The sequence below is a fragment of the Poecilia latipinna genome, unplaced genomic scaffold, assembly GCF_001443285.1.
Source record: "Poecilia latipinna isolate Pla-1442-1.1 unplaced genomic scaffold, P_latipinna-1.0 Scaffold953, whole genome shotgun sequence".
Lineage (NCBI taxonomy): Eukaryota > Metazoa > Chordata > Actinopteri > Cyprinodontiformes > Poeciliidae > Poecilia > Poecilia latipinna.
This window is the reverse complement of record NW_015113569.1, coordinates 263,231-282,592: the sequence shown is the minus strand read 5'-3', so window position 1 is coordinate 282,592 and position 19,362 is coordinate 263,231. Positions and strand designations below refer to the sequence as shown.

Here is a 19,362-nt window from a genome sequence, read left to right as displayed (position 1 = left end):
ATAAAAAAAAACATCAATATAATGTTTTATATCAATCAAAATGGGAGTCATGGTGCAATAAAATGTTTCCACGCTCTTTGGATTTTTGCAATTTGGCGCCCCCTTGTTGAATGTAAGTTATTTTGTTATACTCAGCTCACTGTATTCTTTCTACTCTACTCTTTTTTTAAACCCTAAATTTAAAACAAAAAAAATGACAACATGCATTTGGTCACACCTTTTTATTAACCCATTAAAATTTCACAAACCGGTTAAATGCACACTCTACAAGAGCATTTTGTATCATGAAAATCATTTATGTACAGCAATACAAAAAATATGCAAGGATTCAACACCAAAAATATTCTAGGCCCTTTACATCTATATGTAAGAGCAGATACATTGTAGTTACAGATTATTGGAAATATTTTAGAGTGGAATATTAATATTATTAAATGTTTAGATTAGCAAGAGTGTCCTAAAATGGAAAGTGGTTTAGAGTTTATTTGTAACTTTGTCTTAAACTTGGACCTTGGACTTTAAGGTGCTGCTAAAGTTAAGACTGATGAGCAAAATATGAGAATTTACTTACAATGTCCTGCACAGTGCCTTGCAAATCTATTTATACTCCTTTTTCAACATTTTGATGCGTTGTGTATTTCACTGGGATTTTATAAGATAAAACGACACAAGTTGTGCTACAAAAGGAAAACAAGTGGCTCTGAAAGGTGTGGCTTGCTTTTATTTTGAGACCCCTATGCAAACTCTGGTACAACCAGGTAGTAAATAACTTGTGTGTATTCTTATTTCAGTATAAATCTAGTTGTTCTTTGAAGGCCTCAGATGTCAATTAGAGAGGTTTGGAGCAGATTTGGGTTATAAAATAACATTGCAAGGCTTTTTTTGTTTAAATGGATGGAGAAAATACATGGAGTAAGAGCAGGAGACACCCTTTTAGAACCTGCTACATACATAGGGCTAAAGGATGTGGGTGTGAGAGTGTTTGTTGGGGTCAGGAATGACCCTACACATACAGCCGGAGCCACAGTTGGATACAATAAAGCGGAATAGTCAAAGCACAGACCTAAATTTGACTGAGATAACTGTTGCGGTGTTGATTTAGCATATAAAACCCCTACAAAACATGTTGATAAAATGTGAAAATTTCTAGAGCTTTTAATAGTTTTGCAAGGCACACTAAGACTACAAAGCTTCAGGCAGGCAGTATAGTTCTGTCCAGGTGAGCAAAAGGACAAGGCCCCTTCAAACAGGTAAATGCTGCTTATTGCATAGAGCACTGAGGGAAATCTGCCAGCTACCATAAAAAAACACACACGTCATCAGATCCTCTGCGTATTCGCCCATGGGTTTCCCCAGCTGACCAACCTGCTGTTTAATGAAGCTAACAGGGACAGAGAACGCCAGAAAAAGCAGAAATAAAAATAAAAAACACCAGAACTGGTAGTTTCTTGTCCCAAATCAGTCAGAAAAATTTTGGTCCCGTCTTTCTAATGAAAACATGCGAAATCTCAGTCGTCTGGCTCGTATCTGGAATAGAAAGCAAAACGCGTGATGGTAAACAAAACTGATCATAACTGATAAACGTCATGCAAGATGCATCACAGTAACTGAGGACTGTGTTATTTTTAGAATATCAGTGTAAATGCGAAAACTCACTTCTGCAATCGTTTCCTAATTTCTTTTATCTGCTCGTTCTTTTTGGTCAGAATCTCCTTCATGTTGCGGTACGCTGCAGTTTGCTGGAATTTCTTCTCCAACTCCTACACACAATCCACAAATGCCAAAACATTAAGAGGGGAAAGAAAAAACAACAATAGCGCCACAAATTAGAACTCCCACCAAGACTGAACTTCAAAAGTGATCTAAACAGTTCAGGGGGAAGTGCAGGAGAAAATAACTCTCATTTGCACGACATTTTGCGCACTTTTCGCACGCATAAAAACACCGAAGGTAAAAGGGAAAAACACAAAACTCCTGAGATGAAGTCAGCTGTCTGATCTTATGATGTTAGTGATCATGGAAAAGTCTTGCTTCCTCCATACCAGTGTCAAAAAGAGGAAGGCTTAGAGTATTAGAATAAACATTCAAAATACAGGATCTCAGAAATGTATTAATATCTCATGAACTCTTTGTTTTATTAGATTTTGTTGTGTTTAAAACACAAACTTCCCTCTTTTTATGCGATACATCAACACAAAGTAGTGCACAATTTTGAACTAAAAGGAAAATGGAGAATGTTTTTTAAAGTTCAGCCTATTTCTATGCATATAAATGCATTCCAGTTGATCCAAGTTATCAAACAGTGTATTAAACTGAGTTTATTATTCAAATCAGTTTAAAACATTTCTAAGGAGCCAGCAACAGATTGCATCCAGTTATTGACCTTACAGCATTACCTCAAACTGAGCATGTATGTAGCGACAGTGGAGAGGAAAAGTTCCCTTGCTTTCCTTAAACAGGAAGAAACCTGGTTCAGTATTAGCAGCCATCATCTACCACAACCAACTGGGGGTGTATATTTTTATAAGTTGTGGGGTGTGTTTGTATTTACCCACCCCGAGTAAATACTTTGTAGAACCAGTTTGAAAAAGCTGAAATTATTCAAAAACAGCTCAAGTAGATTTATTGCAGAGTGTCTGTCAACATCAGTTTTCTAGTCTTGCCCACCGACTAGAAAGCTGATGTCGTACCTAAGTCTGGGTTTTATCTGGGCCGTTCTAACCTGCACCCTCACAATATATGAAGCTACCACCACTATGCTTAATTAGGTTTTCCGCCACATGGGAGTTTTTTATGTAGGTCAATAAAATCGATTTGATCAGAGCAGCTTCTTCCACAAGGATTTTCTTGTTGACGCCTGACTAGTAGCTGTTTTGTGATCAGGTTTTCAACTTGAGCAGCTCCTCCAGAGCTACCATGGAGCTCCTGAATGCCTCTTTGATTAATGCTTTCCTTGCTAAGCCTGACTGTTTAACAGAATGAACAGAGCTCTGTTAAATTGCATTGCTCCAGCGCTTTGTGTTACAGCTCTGTATGAAACGCCCTCTACAAATAAAGAGACAAAATGTGAGGATATTTGAGGGCTATTTCTACTTGTGTCTCATCTCACAGACTGAATCAAAATGATCTGTGTGGATCACAAGGTGAGTCCATGGAGTCCAACTTCATTAATGCTTATTGCATTAATTTATCAGAAAGAGAAAAGGCTCCACAGCAGGTACCTTCTCTGCCAAGGACAGCTGCTCCTGCACTCGCAGAAGTTCGTGCTTGGCAGTGATTAGACTCTCCTTCAGTTCCTTTTGGGTTGCCTCGTTGGCACTAAGCGATCTTTCATAGTCCTCCGTCAGAGCTGCTACTGTGTCCTCCAGGTTGTTGATTTCCTTTGTTTGAGCAGAAAGCTGAAACGCAGTAGAAAACCAGTTACGGCCTGACCGGCAATAACTGGCTTTACACGGCAAAACAGCATCTACAGAGTTCATCCAGGTTCATACATACCATGCAGATAATAGCAAATGGTGGTAAGCATGCAGGCGACAAAAATCAAACATAAATAGTAAAGATAAAATAAAGGAAATGGAAAGCAGTAGTGAAAGTAGCACATCATTTTAAATGCAATACCTTTTGCTCTCCTTGTGTCCTCTGCAGATCCTTCAGAGTTCTCTCTAATTTTGCTTTCTCATCTAGTACACTCATGGCCTGATGAAATTAATCACATATTAAAAAAATGATCAACTAGCTAACTAAGAAAGATAAAAGACTAAGTTTAAAAGGCCTCTTTTTTACCTGTGATTCTAAAGTCCGCAGCCTGGATTTCAGTTTGTCATTGTCCTCTTGTAGTTTCGCTATCTCCTAAAACAGAATAGAAATAGATTAGTTGGTTTGAGCATTTTATTTAACTTTGTAACCAGAAGACAACAAACGCTCATCAAGGGTATAGAAGCCATTAATGTTGGACTATTAATGATGCATTTGATAATCTGACCACTCTTGTTATCAGAAATGGTAATTAGTTTAAAGGGTTTGTTTTCCTTTGGACAGATACTCTAAACAATAGTCCATATATTTTCAAAGGGTTCCGGTCCAAGGCAATTCCAGGTGCTCTGTGAGGCAAAAACTCAGATGGAGACGGCACTGAGGGAATGTTCAAGGAATGTTCGAGGATGTTCAACAACAGCCCAGTAGCTAACTGTCAAGCAAGTTAGCTACTGGGTAGAGGAGCAACCAGTGGCACTGGTGCGTTGCACCAACTGAGAGAGGAGCAATAAAGACGAAGGACAACTTTGGACACAGTTAAGTTTTCCAAGAGAAGAAAATAACCCCAACATGCTGTCAGAAGGTTTCATGATCAGAACCTTGTAAGACACCCAGCCTGCATTGCACCTGATTCTGATGCGTCTTTGTGCAGCTGGTGGGCCCACATCTCTTACAGAGTGACTTTTTGGTACTTGTTGGGCTATGTCAAACTCCAGGATCCAGGGCTCAGCGGTCAGCTCACTCCAGGTTAAGTTTACTAATTATTTTAGTCTTCCAGTCACAAATGACTTCTCTTAGTCATCTGTGACTAAGAGCTGTCATTTGTGACTTAGCCAGAGACTTATTAGCCATAGGAGCTGAAACCCTTAATAACGTAGCCAGTATAATCTTAATGATACAAAAAAAGATCAGCTCTGTTGCAGGAAATCAACAAGTTTAAAGGAGCTCAACCATTTCTGATGAGAAAAGTGGTCAATCATCACCACCAGATTTTTTGCCTGGGTCTTTCTGATGGATCTAAAAAAAAAAAAGTTTAGCTAAGGTCCAACTTACTAGGCAACAATAACACAAATATTACATGTTAAAAGTCACTAGTCTCAAACAGTAACTTCATAACCATCATTATGGCTATGATGACTATGGTTGGGAGTGTATACAAAAAAATAATTTTACCTTGTTAAGAAGCTCAGACACCCCACCCTCATTCAGTGGTGCCAACTTGAGTTTACTTGTTTCCTGGTTTAGCTAGAAATGAATTCAAGATTCATACAGTCATGCAAAAGCATTGCATTGCACTGCAACATTTATTTATTCGTTTTAGACATGGCAACATAAAACCACAGGTGAACCTCAGTGACGCGTGACTTCAGAACCACACTTCTACAAATATAGGCCAGGCAGCCTGACATTTACAACAAATGTGGGGGCAGGTAATCTAAGAAGACGTGAATTTCGCCTGATGTCTGAAGAAGAAAGTGTTTTGCAAACCTTATTGGTTATTTTAAAGTCAGTCTTCTCAAATTCAGCCACTTGCTCTAACAGCTCCCTGAAAGGGCGAGAGAGAGAAAAAAGATATTAAATGCTCATTATCTGAAAAATTAAGCAGATAAACAAAAGCTTACATGCTTAAAAAGTGTAAACTGATTTTACAACCACAATCTGCGAGCAACACTGAAGCATTGATAAGACGTTCATTTCACAACAGTTGCGTAACCTCTGTGTTGATGTTCATCTGTGCTAACCCTCACAATCTACTATTTGGCGGTCGTGAATGTTTGGCAAAGGAAAAGTGAACTCCCTCGGTCCTGGCGGCAGTTTAGCACTTATGTTGTAAAGGCACATGCTTGTGGTGAGCAGCCCTGTTCTCTACAAAGCTTGTATGTGGTTTTTTAAAAAGCATTTGAAGACACGTAGCCCTATCACAAGGGGCGTTTTCCTAGCTTTAGACACCTATTCAGTCACGTACAGCTGTAGCCTGGAGAGGAAAACAAAAAGGGTTCATAAGTTGCTCATCCACCCACCATGTGCCTGCTATACTATAAACAAAGTATCTTCATCAAAACACTGTGTTTTATAAGGTGAGAGGTCACGAGGGCAAAAGTTATATTAAGTTCAGTAAGTTTGAACCTCACAGTCAGATCAAACAGGCTGTCAGTATTAAATTTGATGAACAGAAAGCGGTTTTGTAGTGTTTAATTTAAGTGAGTATCGCTAAAAATGGGGGTTCAATCCAATTTAAATGTCATAAGTTATATTTTCTAAGTTTCTTAAAAGAGTTGTTGTAGATGCTTATAACTGTGGGTAGGAAGGATCTACTGTAGCACTCAGTATTACAGTGATTCCAAAGATGCCTCTGACTGAAGGAGTTTAACTCTACATTGTTTCCTCATTCTTGTTCAAACACTTTATCGCGTCTTGCCCATCCCTCTTAATAATTGAAAAGTTACATTTATTTCAGTCATTCCATTCAAAAGGGGAATTTGCTATATTGTATTTGTTAGATTTATGTTTGTTAGAAAATAAAAAAGTTAAAACAATTTCAAAACATTCTTTATTACAGAAATGTCTGCGTTAGACATTCGTTTTCAGGTTTTACTCCAAAAACTTTCTTCTAGGAACGAATGCAGAGGTTTCCAAACTTTTCGCCACTCAGACCAAATCTGTGACCTTTGTCTAGACACAATGATACAGTGGAAATGTGGGGAATAACTTTTAAATTGACCTTTCTTTCTGGTAAAATATAAAATAACATAAAAAATGTATTTAAATAAGATCCAGAATTAATCTCTGAAACATAAGCTTCTATTTCTATTTCTACAAAAATGAATTTGAAAATGCAATGAAAAAGGTGACAGTTTGTGGTTTTTAGCCCAACCAACTGCAGATCTAAAGGGAAACCGACACGATGGAAACCTGGGTTGCACGCATGTAGATCAGTAAAGACTGCTGACCTTTTTACCCGGTGAATGACATGCTAAGAGATCTGGATCTGAAAAGAACTGAAGAGGAAGTAAAATGTGATACAGTTCAACGTAACTGTTAACATTTAAAGGGCTGCCTGTTTCAGGCGCTACTGTTAACTTGGAGTTCACATGAGAAAGAAGAGAACGGTTGAAAAATGTCCACCAAAGCAGTGATAACGAGTGAGTACGGTTATAACTTTTGGATTCTAACAGCTTCCCGTGCTATGACTGTCTGGATGCCAGTGCGAGTATCACTGTCAGGGTCTTTTCAGCTCACCTGTTCTCCAGCTCAGAGACATCGCTCTGGAGTCGAAGGTAAAACTTCTCGGCCTGAGAGAAAAGCTGCCTGAGCAGCAGCACGTTAGTGTGGGCCGTGTTGATCAGCTCCATCTCCACCTCCCCCCGGACCACCATCTGCAGCCCGTCCAGCATGTCCCTAACCTCATCCACTGTGTAGGTGTCCTCCACCAGCCTTCAGACGGAAATTCAGGCATAAAAATCAATGTGCAGAGTCGTCCTCATTCACTTATTGCCACCCATAATAAAGATTTTTTTTTGTTGCTCTTCCATAAGCTCAAACTCTTCTTTATTAAAGTCAAACCTTCTTTTGAGTACATTGATTGAGTGAATTAAGAATATTCTGGATTTGGATATAGTCATGGTAGAAGGTTGATTTGTGTCTGAGGATATAAATATGTGTTGATTTGAGCATAAGTTCTGGATCATTACCATCCTAAAAGATTCAATTACACTATATTTCCTGTGTTAATTTCCCTTATTTAAATTTTTTTTTTCAAAATCTCTCAGTATTTTAAAGAATTCCTGATGACATTTTTAGATGAGAAACGGGCCCACTTCCACTGTACAGGTGATGTTACACATATTCATTCTCAGTTTCATGCCAAACCCACATGGTGTGTTTGTTGCCAATAAGATCAATCTCAGTCTCATCTGACAAAGCATTCAGTTCCAGTTAACTGGAACTTTATTGAGTAAAAATATCAAAGTTTTTTTTGTTTGTTTTTTTCCAGAAATATTCAGTTCTGTACATGTTTTCCCATCCATCCGTCGTCTGTGCTGTATGATGTAGGGTCGCTGATGCCTACCTGCAGTGGTCATTAAACTCTGTAGACAGGTAATCAGTCCATCACAGTTCAACACAGAGACCCACAGGACTAACAAGCATGGACATTCACACCGAAGGGGAATTTAGAGTAACCCAACAGGTATGTTTGGACAGTGGGAGGAAGTCGGAGTGAAGCATCCAAAGGAAACACTCAAAGCTGTGATTTGAACCTCTTTTTGCTGCCAGGCAACAGAAAGACTGAGTCACCATGCAAAAATACCATTATTACATTTTCTTAGGCATGGCTAATAGACAATATGGAATAAAAGAGTAAAATTTCCTTGATAGTCTGATCGACTTTAAAAAGTGAAATGTTAACTTAAAAGCTTCAAGTAGTCCTCTTTAATTCAAGCTGTCATGGAATGCTGCTAATTTTTTTTAATAGCTTGGGATTTCTTTTGACTTGTCTGCTGTGTTCTATAATCTTCACAATGCTTTGTTTACTGAGCATTGTGAGTTAAGTAAGTTAATTTACTTAACTGAACAAAAGTTCAGTTAAGTAAATTAAAAAAAATTTTGGTGTAAAGTAAACAAAGATCAGGGAGTGTGAATACTTGCATGGTACTGGAATTTGTCTTCAGCATGTGATTATACAATTGGTATTAAATATGAATACAAGGCAATATTTTCACACCATTGCTCTGTCCAGTACAAGCTCTCTCTATGGATGTGCATAAACATCTAAATAAAAGTACATGATCACAATGACGGAGAAGTTTATGACCAATCACCTGCTGTCTTTGAGTTCTTCAAAACATGAGTCAATAGCCTTGAGCCTCAAGAGCCTCTTTGAACGAGCAAATCGCATGTAGTTGATGATTTCAGACTGATGGTGTTCGTTAAACCCAAAGTCAGCCTTCGTGGACACAAAAAGAAAACAGATTAGCAAATAAATTGTACATCAGGGGGAGAAAAGGTGCATATGAAGACAGAGGGTTGATGTAATAGCAACACCAATTAGCTTATCAGCTAACTTGAAGAGGATTTCCTCTTGCCAATACGTTGCAGGGCCTTTCCACATGAGCTAGTAATTCCATAGTGCTGCATGCCAGCTATAGCGTTCTACTCTAATGGCATTTTATTTAAAAATAGGGTAATTCACCACTACTACAAGGAAAGAGAAAGCTAGCAGCGAAGCTCACAGCAGCTACTTACCATAATGGCTGTTTTGCAACGTAACTAAGTTAGCTTGAGCTGATCCTTTAAAAAAAAGAAGCAGAATTTATCTAATTTAGACAACGTACGCAAGGAAGACTAAAAGCCAGAGTCGATATGATGAGTTCGAAATCCAGTAAAATCTTTTATATGTTTGTTTAAGTAAACAAATTGAGCAAAATTTCCGTTATCTCACAACTGTAAGATTATCCTGGAGATATGCTAGCCTAGCTAACCAGCTAGTGTTTGTCTTGAGAATGCCTTGGTAACGGAATATAGCGTCATCACCTTGGTTACCGGAGGTGCGTTCATGGGCATCACGGACAGGTTGTACCAGGAGAAAATAGTCTCACTAAAAATGAATTATTTTATGTAAAATTCCGGATTTTTATGCCTAAAGTCAATATAAAGCGCAAAAATTATTTCTATCCGTATTACTGTAGGGATAAATTTAACTTTTTAGGTAAATGACCAATCGCCTTTGTACTAATCGCTAATGTAGCACAAACAGTTCATTTTTATTTTCTTTTATATATCACGTTTTATACTGTATTTTTTTTTAACCAAAATACATTCGATTATAATTAATTATTATTATTACTACTACTACTACTACTACTACTATTACCAATAATAATAATACCCACGTACTCTTTCGTATTTTGGGGATCATTAATATTATTACCATATTGTGTGGTTGCATAAATACATTGGTTTGTTAATATTATTAAGTGTTTTTAAAAAAAAAATTCAGTGCATGCTTTGCTTATTTACATTACTATTTATTTGGCTTGGTAAGCAAGGCTGTTGCAGGTTACAGTAGAAACCAGTAGATGGCAGTGTAATGCAGGAAAAAATGACTAGCAAAGCGGGTCTTTTAATCCTATTACTCTGGAGTAATAGTCCCATGACACACAATAATTAATTTTATTCATTTTGAGGCCGTATCTGTTTCCATTGCAGGGCATATGTTAAATCAGTAGTCCCCAACCCTGGTCCTCAGGGACCGCTGTCTTGCATGTTTTTGATTAACCCGGACTCCAGCACAGCTGATTCAAATGTTTGTATTACCTCCTTTGCATTCCTGCAATTGCTATAGAAGTCGGTTAATCACCTATTCATTTAACCCAGGTGTGCAGCAGCAGGGCAACACCTAAAACATGCAGGGCAGTGGGCCCTGAGGACCAGGGTTGGGGACCACTGTGTTAAATGACAACGTTTGCAATATAATTTCTCTACATATAAGAAATGATTGCATGAAACATAAAAATAACCGTATTTGTGCTGCAGAAACCTCATCGACTTTACCTGAGCCAAATAAAGTTTTCACAGTAATTGAGTGGGAAAGTCTTGTCATCCTAACGAAAACCTAAAGAGCTTCACTCTCCATCCTGTTAAGGGAAGACTCAAATGGGGAAAGAAGAAGGAAACTTTTCTTTTTCTCATGCCTCTCTTGCTGTAATTGAATTAGTCTAACAGGCAGCGCATGGTTTGTCACCCAGGCAGATGCCTTATAACGTGACCACTCTGTGCTGCTCCACTTGAGTTTTAGTGTAACAGATCAGTCATTAAGAGAGGCCAAGATGTTTCCTCTATATCTTCAGTCGCGGTGAGTTGCTGACAGTTAAGGATCAAATGCTGTTGGTTATTTTTGCTTACTATTTTTCTGTGATATTACATGTTAAGGCTTCTGTACTGTTCTGACTGTATCTTGTGATAGTTGCGCCTATTTTTGATGACATGGCATCAGTAACACAAAGACATTTATTTGGAAGGTGCCAAATAGTAATTGTATTGTAGAATGAAAAGGTCAGAATAATGAAATATCTGTACTTACAATAAATTACACATGTAGAATGAGTGATGCAACTTCAAAGCTAGAAGAAATAATGATTAGAAAGTCTAGATTGCTTAAAAATTGATAATTTAAAAAATGTAAATGGTAATTATTGTAGCTGGGATTTAACTTATTTTCAAATATGCTACATTGAACATACTTGACTGTAAACTTCACTTGAAATTTGGTTAAATGTCTTTGATTGTTGATAATAAATAGATTGTATCTGGATGTTTAAAGTTGTTTTAAATGTATATCTATGGTAGACCTGTGTGCTCTGAAGCAGCCTGTAAGATGCATGCATTGATGGGGAACTCTCGCTAGATGGCAGAATAGTTGCTTTTTTTTTTTTTTTAGCAAAACTTACAGAAATAAAGCCTTTTTTTTTTTTTTTTTTTTACCTTTGTACCCAAATTTATAGGCGGTTTCATGCTGTTGACTATTAAGCTATTTTAATTAATTTTGCTTAAAACGTAACCAAATCAAAGGGATAGTTCACAATTTTTGAACTGGGATTCTGTGGAAAGGTTCTGAGCAATTAACCACCTACTTTTAATAAATAGCTTAATTCAATGTATTTCTTTTGAAAACATAAATATCAGTTTCTCCCAGAGATTAAAACTACATTATAAGTTGCTGTACAGTGTAGCAATTGCAAGCACTGTTGCCTTTAACCAAGGTCTTTGGTCTGAATCCCAGTCCATGATCTTTCTGTATAAAGTCTGCATGTTCTCCTCATGCTCGTGTTGATTTTTTCCATCTCCCCCCCTTCCTTACAGTCCAAAAGCATGTCTCTTAATGGTTAATTGGGCTATGTGATTGATCCATTGGTGTAAGAGTGTGTGCGTGGTTGTGTGTTTTTGTGTTGCCCCATGATGACTGAATGAATGTCTGAATAAATATCTAAGAGATACTGTTGTTATAACGCACATTAAAGCTTCCTTGTGGGATGGTACATGTTTTTATGACTGTACTTTTCCAACACAATGGCAAACAGAATAATCTGACTACGCCATGTTACTCTGTACATATATGAAGTTATTTTAATGGATTTTACAAATAAGTGTGGTTAGTATCTTAAAATCAGTGTAAATAATATTACTATTACAAAATAATAAAATTACAAATTTTCCAAATAAAATTTTTCAAAATAAATCCTATGACACCAATACTTAAAGTAGGTATTTGTGTCTGTTGTATAGTCAGGGTAATGCATTACAGTGATAAGCTATTGTTTTATGTATCTTCAACTGACCTCCAAACAGACTCAGGAAATTGAAAATTACATTAAGGTCGAGTACAACACAGGGAGTCTTACTTTAAAATAGGTGTGTTCCTGTGCTTCGTATATTTTAGTTTCAAAAACGTTTGTTATTAATTCAGTGAAGTTGCTTGCAGTGGGTACAGTAGCCAGAAAATTTTACTCAAGAGTTACGATACTTAATAAATAAATGTAAAGTGTGGCGTAGTAAAACTACTCATAGAAGTACATTTTCCTAAACGTTACTCAAGTAAATGTAACTGGGTAAATGTAACAATTACAATCCGCCTGTGGTTTTAACATCTCATAATCTTTTAAAAGAGGCCCATAAAAAAAAATTCTAGTTTACCCCTTTAAAAACGTTGCGTTTCGACAGAACCGCAAAAAAACTGCTTTAAGGTCGGCTTTGGTAGTATCCCTCCATTCAAACGTCAAATGAAAACCAAATGAAAACTGTTCTAAGATCAGCTTAACACTTCCGCACTCGCCAATCAGCTGACAGCCGCATGACAGGGCAGGCCTCGCGCCTGCGCACTTTATTGCCTTTTGGTCTCAGGAATATGGCAGCGTCCTGAGTCTTGTTGGGGGGAAACACAGCGGAACTGAGTAGGTACCTGTCTTCAGCGTCACAGTGGGAAAACTGAGGAGCACTGGCCGCGGTCAGAGGAGGGAGGGGGGCTGAGGGACGGCTACATTTAACACCCATTAGTGATTTGACAGGTAAATGCTATTGTTAGCACGTGCCACTTCTGTCTGTTTCGTGTTTTCTTGATTGAGCTCCGGTGCTAGGATCTAATTGATGCGCTAGTTAGCCGCTAACCTGTAGCTAACCCAGTCTTAGCCTACCGCTGCCTCCACCTATTTCAATGCAACAAACGCTCATTTAAAAGTATTTCTGGTGTGGCTATTGTCCCGGTTAGATGAAGCACTAGCGTTAACACACCAAAAGAGAGTTGCTGTGTTTGTTTTTGACCGTGGAGGCCTGCTGCAATGAAGTAGCTTCCTGGGAGACAGGTAACGTTAATTCTGTCTGTCATGGATTTACTGCAGCTCACGCACACATTGGGGCTTAAACAAGTGACATTATCCTGCAAATGCTCTTATGGCAATTAGTTTTCGGCTTTATTGTTAAAAAGATTCAACGTGCAAATTATTTAGCTCTCGGAATCTTCATTGAGCCCCCCAAAAATAAAGTGACGGCAAGTTCCTGGCCTTTATGTTCCTGTGTTGGAAGAGTGATTGCTTCATGTAATTGGCAAATACAGGAGGGTGTTGCAAGGCTTGGTCAGATGAAAATACTAGAAAGGCATCACACACTGATATTCCTGTAACGTTTTACTTAATTGATGTCATTCTGAATGTCTAAATCAACTCTTCATAACGCAGGTGTCATGAGTTTAACAGATAGGACTGAACTGATGTCATGGCACATGACTATTTGAACCTTGAACCTCACACTGATGCTAAAGTAGTTTTCCAGTGATGGTCTCTGAAATAAAACTCTTTCCAAACAGCTCTGAAAACTGAAACTGTCTTTGCGATTTGAAATAACTGTTTTTAAAAAATTGTAAATGTTTCAAGACAAACTAAATCCGTAGCTTGTGTTTATCTTTCTGAATGGGTCTGGGTTGCATTGGATCACATACAGTGACGGCATCTGTCCCATCTTTTTATTATCATTTATTGTTTATTTGTAGAGTTAATTATACCCCAGAGTTGTCGCTATAATTTCCAAGATGAATACAAGCAAGCTTAATTTTGATATAAAGGTGTTGGTGACCAACACATAAAAAACACTTTGTTTTTAAGCTTCATATTGAATTGTGCTGTGGGAAAATAAAAAAGGGACAACAGTGAAGTAGGAATGAACAGCCAGTGGATTCTTATACTTTGATCCTTTTACCTCTGATATGGGAATGGGATCAAACCCAACATTTCCAAAGTAGCCAGGAGGAATAACTGTAGATATTAGTGTTCCCACCTGAGGAAACTCTGCTTTTTTTCTAACTTTAAGCTTGGAAATGGAATGCATAAATTAATTGGAACCTTTAACAAATCCCGGTTTCTCTTTCTTTCTTATGACATAATACACTGAACCAATAAGTCAAGTTCATGTTTATTGCTGTTTTGTATAATGTTTGCTGAAATATTGTTTAGTATCTACACGCGTTATAAACACTTAGATATGCTTTGTTTTGAGCTATGATCCACACAAAGTTTGCTCCTCTGTTCTCTAGTTATTGCATGGTTTTTTTTTTAACAACAGCCTGAGAGTGATCCAGAAGAAGTGGGAAGGGCAATCACCTGACCCAGTCCTGATTACTAGCTACTCTCATCACACTAAATTTATGGCAGCCAACTGCCTCTACGTAGAGCAAACTTCCCAGTTGTGCATGTAGGCAGTTCATAGACATGCATTTGATTAAAACTTTGTGTAATTTCCATAATAAAGGGGATACCTGAATGACTTGCCAGTTCTTATCTAAAATGGCACTTCTAAAACTCACCTCAGCACTCTAGGAATCCCTCACCATTCAGTCAATAATGCAGCTTCATTTGCACACTGGAATGAAGAGGAAGGAAAACTGTAGTTGGACTTTTCCAGGATCCTGGCTGAGTGCTGACACAGGTTCCCCTTGTCACAGTCCAGCCAACAGAAGCAAGTGACTGTACTCAGAATAAGAAAGGCAGCCGTTTCCTCCTCTTGCTCAACTATATTATGGTTTCTTTGAAAGGTTAATCTTTCAGACATTCCCATTCAGTTTGCTAGTTTGCAAGCTTAACTAAATCATGTAGCTTCTGAATGACCTCCAAATACTTGTGCTTTTATTCTTTCATTGGACACATAAACAAACATATTTTTATCTTGAGCTAATCAACAAATATCACTGACTGGATTGACATGTATTCCTCTGGTTCACTGTAATAATTTTTCAGGTAGTAGACAGATCCAGTGGCTTTTAACTGTGGAATCAGACAGCAATCGTGGGATGACTCTCTCTCTTTGTTATTTAATAGCTGTTTACAATGTTTCCTCGCTGACTTGAGATTTTCCCTTTGAGTTAAAAAATGTTGAATGATGCTGTGAAGAACAGTGTGTTGGAGTGTGTCTTGTAAATAAGTAGTAATGACTTGCAAAGAACCCCCCTGGACCAAAGTTTGTGGTGTAATAAACAATTTAATCCCTGCTAGCATAAAAGTGTCATACTAAAAACATATTTTTCTGCCTATGTTTTAGGTCTTGGGAAAAGATGAATATCCTGAAAGACAACAAAGACCTGGCCTGTTTCTACACCACGAAACACTCTTGGAGAGGAAAGTAAGACGCACATTTTTGTATTCTTTTTAAACATAACCAGTTTGTATTATAAACTGACCAAAATCTCAGCTCTGATTAATGTGGTTAGGGAGAAAATCCTGAAATCCTGACTCAGGGCTTCTATTGTCTTATCTTTGTTGAGGATAATGGGTCCTCAGACCTCAGTCTGCAGACATGTGATTGATCTGTTTTGCTTCGCTTTCGGGTGAAACCGATAGTGCACTGAGGAAAAATATAGTCTTTTGCAAGATATCAGTATGTTGATATGCAGTTGTTTTCTGGAAGGTAAATTATATACATCCCCTTTTCTGAAACATAAGTTGTGCCGATTAATCTTTGGACAGCAACACTTTTCTGCTGGCAGAGGCTATACAGGGTGATGGAACTGCATGTGATGCCTTGCAGAAGTGTTCCTACCCTTAAATATTTTTAGCTTTTTTCATCTTACAACCACAAACATGAGCAGCTTGCTTTATTGGTTTAGGTGACAGATCTTCTGGGATGGATCTCTTTACACATCTGAAGTCTTGGCTTGCTCTTATTGGCCAGATATTTTAGTACTCCATCCATTTTCAGACAGCGGATTGAACTGAGCTCTGTGAGATGGTCAGAGTTCCTTTGATTTTTTAAAAATCCTAATACATAACATTAAAATTTGTGGTTATAATGTACTGTATTGCTCTGCATGGGTTACTGTGCAGGCTAATGTATAATAGTGTCCATTCTTCGAGAAAGTCTGGTTTATTTGGGGAGGTGTGAATGCGCTATCTGATGCGGTTTATAAAAGCAAACTTGGCTCACGGTTCTGTTGAAGTGAACTGTTTTGCTGTTAAAGTACATATGTAAAGAGACCGTTCCAAAAGCAGGAAGTAAACTAAAGGCCAGGGTATTCTGCGTAAATGCAACCAAAACAAAAACACGAAAGTTTAGTGGTAGCAGGAGAAATGACTCATAATATTTTACCAAAGACAAAAGAGAAATCCTACAACCTCTAAAATCTGACACGACTCCATTTTACTTACATTTCGTGAAGAAGGAAGTTGCGGTCATGTCATCTTCAAAGGTTTTTGTGTCCTTAAGTGGTTGTTGGTGCACCATAGGTGGGAGGGGACACATTTTTTTGAAGGATTAGTGTGTTTGACACAATGCAGTGTGAAAACGAACCGCACCAGCTGAAAGTGTAAGAAATGTTGCCGTTTTGGTCCCCAATCCAACAGAGTCTACCAGGTGTGAAAACACCCTTAAAGCATTATATGCTGTGGTGTATGAATTCTAGAAATGGATAAAATGTTTAAGAACTGTGTTTCAGAGATGGTGGATAATGGAGGCCCTTTGTGCTGATATAATGCATGCTGCAGTTCAAGTCGTGTGTTGGTCAGATCACATTACCAATACATGCTTTCTAAATGTTTTGTCCTGTTAAGGCCTCTCATTGACTTGAGTAATTTAAGCAGGGCTGCAGGGCATCACTCACTCAGCCTCCTAATGCTTTCTGGTGAGTCCAGTAGAAGCCAGTGTTGATGCAGTGATGCAGTATAAGGCTCTTGTGTTTATTTAAATTGGTCTACGTGTCCTGACTTGTCATCAGTATAACGTATCTAACCCAGTTTTGGTGAAATGCTCTTACTGAGAGAAATCGGATAGCATTGCTTTTTCTAAAGAAACACAAAAGTTGAAAGATGTGTGATTTAAGTGGGCAAGTCTGAACAAGTCAGAAAGCTGAAAGAAATGAAAATGAAACCTGACTTGGTGCATGTGTAGTGCAGATATTTGGGATTAGCAAAGCTATGTGGTTGCATTCACTGACATAAAAGTATGAATGCTGGCAGATCAAGCACAGCTGGGGTGGAGCAGGATTTCATGAATTGGGTCAAGCACAATACATTGGATCCATCTGACTTTCATTAGCTCAATAGAAGAAGAAATAGTTTGGATGTTTTCTTTTCATCCGACTTCATAATGTTTGATTTCCCAAGAGAGGCCTGTGTGGGTTATGTAATATGCAAGTGGTTTTCTGTGAATTTTTTTTTATTTAAAAATGTGAATTTACTTCTGCTTTCTCTTTTATTTTGCTCAGGTTGAAGTTTAAAACTGTTTTCTGCTCTACATTTGTTTTTTTAAAGCAACGTGAGGCTGACTACTAAACAGTATTTTGTTGCTTTGATGGTTTTAATTAGCTTTTTTGTTTGTTTGTTTCAAAAGTTGTTTTGGGGATATAAATTGGTAAACATTGCTGCATGTCTGAAAGACCCAATTATGACCTGTTTGTGCTCATTTACTAAAAGTCTTGTGACTGCCTTGGAAGTTACTGGGTCTTTATGTTTGTATCCTGTGAATGGAAGGCTTTCCCTTTCTGTAAAAATGGATTCTCCATGGACTCTCGGTCACATTTAAGAGATTAACAAACATCTATCTATTCATCTTTTTGTGCAACCATCCTTTGTTCTGCTCATTTGCATTTATCCATTCCTTTGTCTGTTCCTGTTTGTTTCTCCACCTGTATCGGCCCACTAGTGTTTACTCAGCGCGCCTGCAGCTTGATTCAGCCTTACTGTTATAAGAATTTTCCACCAGTGACAGATATGTGGTACCAACCCTTTCGTGTCCTCCCATTTGTCTGTCTGTCCATTCATTCATTCATTCATTCATTCATTGTCAGCTCGTCTTCCTTCCTGTCTCCCTCCGTCTAGGTCTTGCAGATTTCCCCATTTAAAGGCTCATAGTGGTTCAAATATCTGCCATAAAATCCAAGTTAATGTTTAATCTTTTTATACCTTAAACAATATCTAGTAACCACTGCAAATTATGGGAATATTATTTTGAAAAATATTCAATTTTGACCTGAAATATGCTTAGAAGCTTAATCTTTTTTATATGTATATATTTATATCATCATAACTTCTCATTTTTGTGCATGCATATGTAAATCACAGCCTATCTTCACTCTTCTCTGAATGCTGTCGTAACTTTAGTGTTACTGTAAAATCTACTTTGTCATGTTGGTGCATGGGCTGTTTGTCCTGTGGGTAAAATTACGTTTTGTTTGTATATTCATATGTGGAGTGGTTACTTGGCTCTTTTTCAGTTATCGTTTGATTCTCTCTTTGTGAACAATGTTTGTTTGGTTGTTCAGTATAAAATGGAGTTGTACTTATCTGTGCTTCTCGGTCTGTGTTGTCTGTGCAAAATAGGGGACAATTTGCTTATGGATGGGAGGCGGTAGTGAGGAGTCCTCTACAGGAAGTTGCCTAATGTGATTTATTATGAAACTTTGGAAGGAGCTTTAAAGACATGCGGTTTGGTCGCACCATCTTAAGAATAATGCACTCCAAACAAAGCTTGTTGGATGATGTACTTAAATGAAGTATATAGGAAAACTATACTAAGATACCCATCACAGGAGCTCTTTGAGCTTTGGTATCTTAATTGAGGGATGGAAAATTGGGTTCTGAATTGATTCATCTCTCTATTCCCCGTAGCTGGAGCAAAGGTGTAGCTGGCCAAAAAGAAGAGTCTGCAAATCCATGCAAATCCTATTCTTATCATCTTACAGTTTTCATTCTGTGTAATCAAATTACAGCATGGTGCTGATGAATGGGATATCTTTATTTTTATGCAGATACAATGCAATAAGGCTTGTAAAAGGGCTCATGGTAGCTCAGGTTTCTCCAGGTTGATTTACATGTCTTACAGGGAATGCAAATCTGAGATTTATTTGTGAAATCAAACACCAGTGTCACTTTTGCCTGACTGGTTGCAGAATCACTCAGTTAACTGAATAAATCCTAAGCTGTGGTGAGATGACTTAAGCAGTTCTCGGTGTCTTTTAATGCTATTATTTCTGCTATATCACATTTAACCGCCCCCAACAAATCCTGGGCACAGTGTGGACATGAACTCGGCTTCTCAAAGGAATTAGTCAAGGATATTTGGATTTTGTCACTGTGC

The 19,362-nt window shown here is 37.9% G+C and overlaps 2 protein-coding genes across 12 annotated transcripts in view; one reads left to right on the top strand and one right to left on the bottom strand.

Moving 5' to 3' along the window:
• Window positions 1-206: 206 nt before the first annotated feature.
• lztfl1 (leucine zipper transcription factor-like 1) lies at window positions 207-9,261 on the bottom strand. Of its 2 annotated transcripts, none has more exons than XM_015049621.1 (10): window positions 8,998-9,261; window positions 8,574-8,698; window positions 6,994-7,188; window positions 5,242-5,299; window positions 4,927-4,998; window positions 3,784-3,849; window positions 3,619-3,696; window positions 3,222-3,380; window positions 1,657-1,760; window positions 207-1,527 (listed from the first exon to the last, which is right to left on the bottom strand). In XM_015049621.1, the coding sequence occupies exons 1-10, from the start codon at window positions 8,998-9,000 to the stop codon at window positions 1,509-1,511; spliced, it is 879 nt and encodes a 292-aa protein (XP_014905107.1). In that variant the 5' UTR covers window positions 9,001-9,261; the 3' UTR covers window positions 207-1,508. The 2 variants fall into 2 exon arrangements, with proteins under 2 accessions (XP_014905107.1, XP_014905106.1); XM_015049620.1 differs by having other exon boundaries at window positions 3,222-3,398; window positions 8,998-9,260.
• Window positions 9,262-10,523: 1,262 nt separating this feature from the next.
• Window positions 10,524-19,362, top strand: part of dnajc13 (DnaJ heat shock protein family (Hsp40) member C13) — a 32,778-nt gene continuing 23,939 nt past the window's right edge. For 3 of the 10 annotated variants that reach the window (XM_015049607.1, XM_015049606.1, XM_015049613.1), the window contains exons 1-2: window positions 10,524-10,606; window positions 15,334-15,414. In XM_015049607.1, coding sequence (XP_014905093.1) covers window positions 10,581-10,606; window positions 15,334-15,414 — 107 coding nt within the window. In that variant the 5' untranslated portion in view covers window positions 10,524-10,580. Of the gene's footprint in view, window positions 10,607-12,604; window positions 12,816-12,898; window positions 13,110-15,333; window positions 15,415-19,362 lie in introns of those variants that run through there. The other 7 variants (XM_015049614.1, XM_015049609.1, XM_015049604.1 and 4 more) reach the window with 5 other exon arrangements.

Coding starts and splice junctions, on each gene's coding strand:
- lztfl1 (XM_015049620.1), bottom strand. Junction 3,697..3,783: donor TGCGGACTTTAGAATCACAG/GTAAAAAAGAGG, acceptor TAATTTCATCAG/GCCATGAGTGTACTAGATGA. Junction 1,761..3,221: donor AGCTGTCCTTGGCAGAGAAG/GTACCTGCTGTG, acceptor GATTGTGTGTAG/GAGTTGGAGAAGAAATTCCA.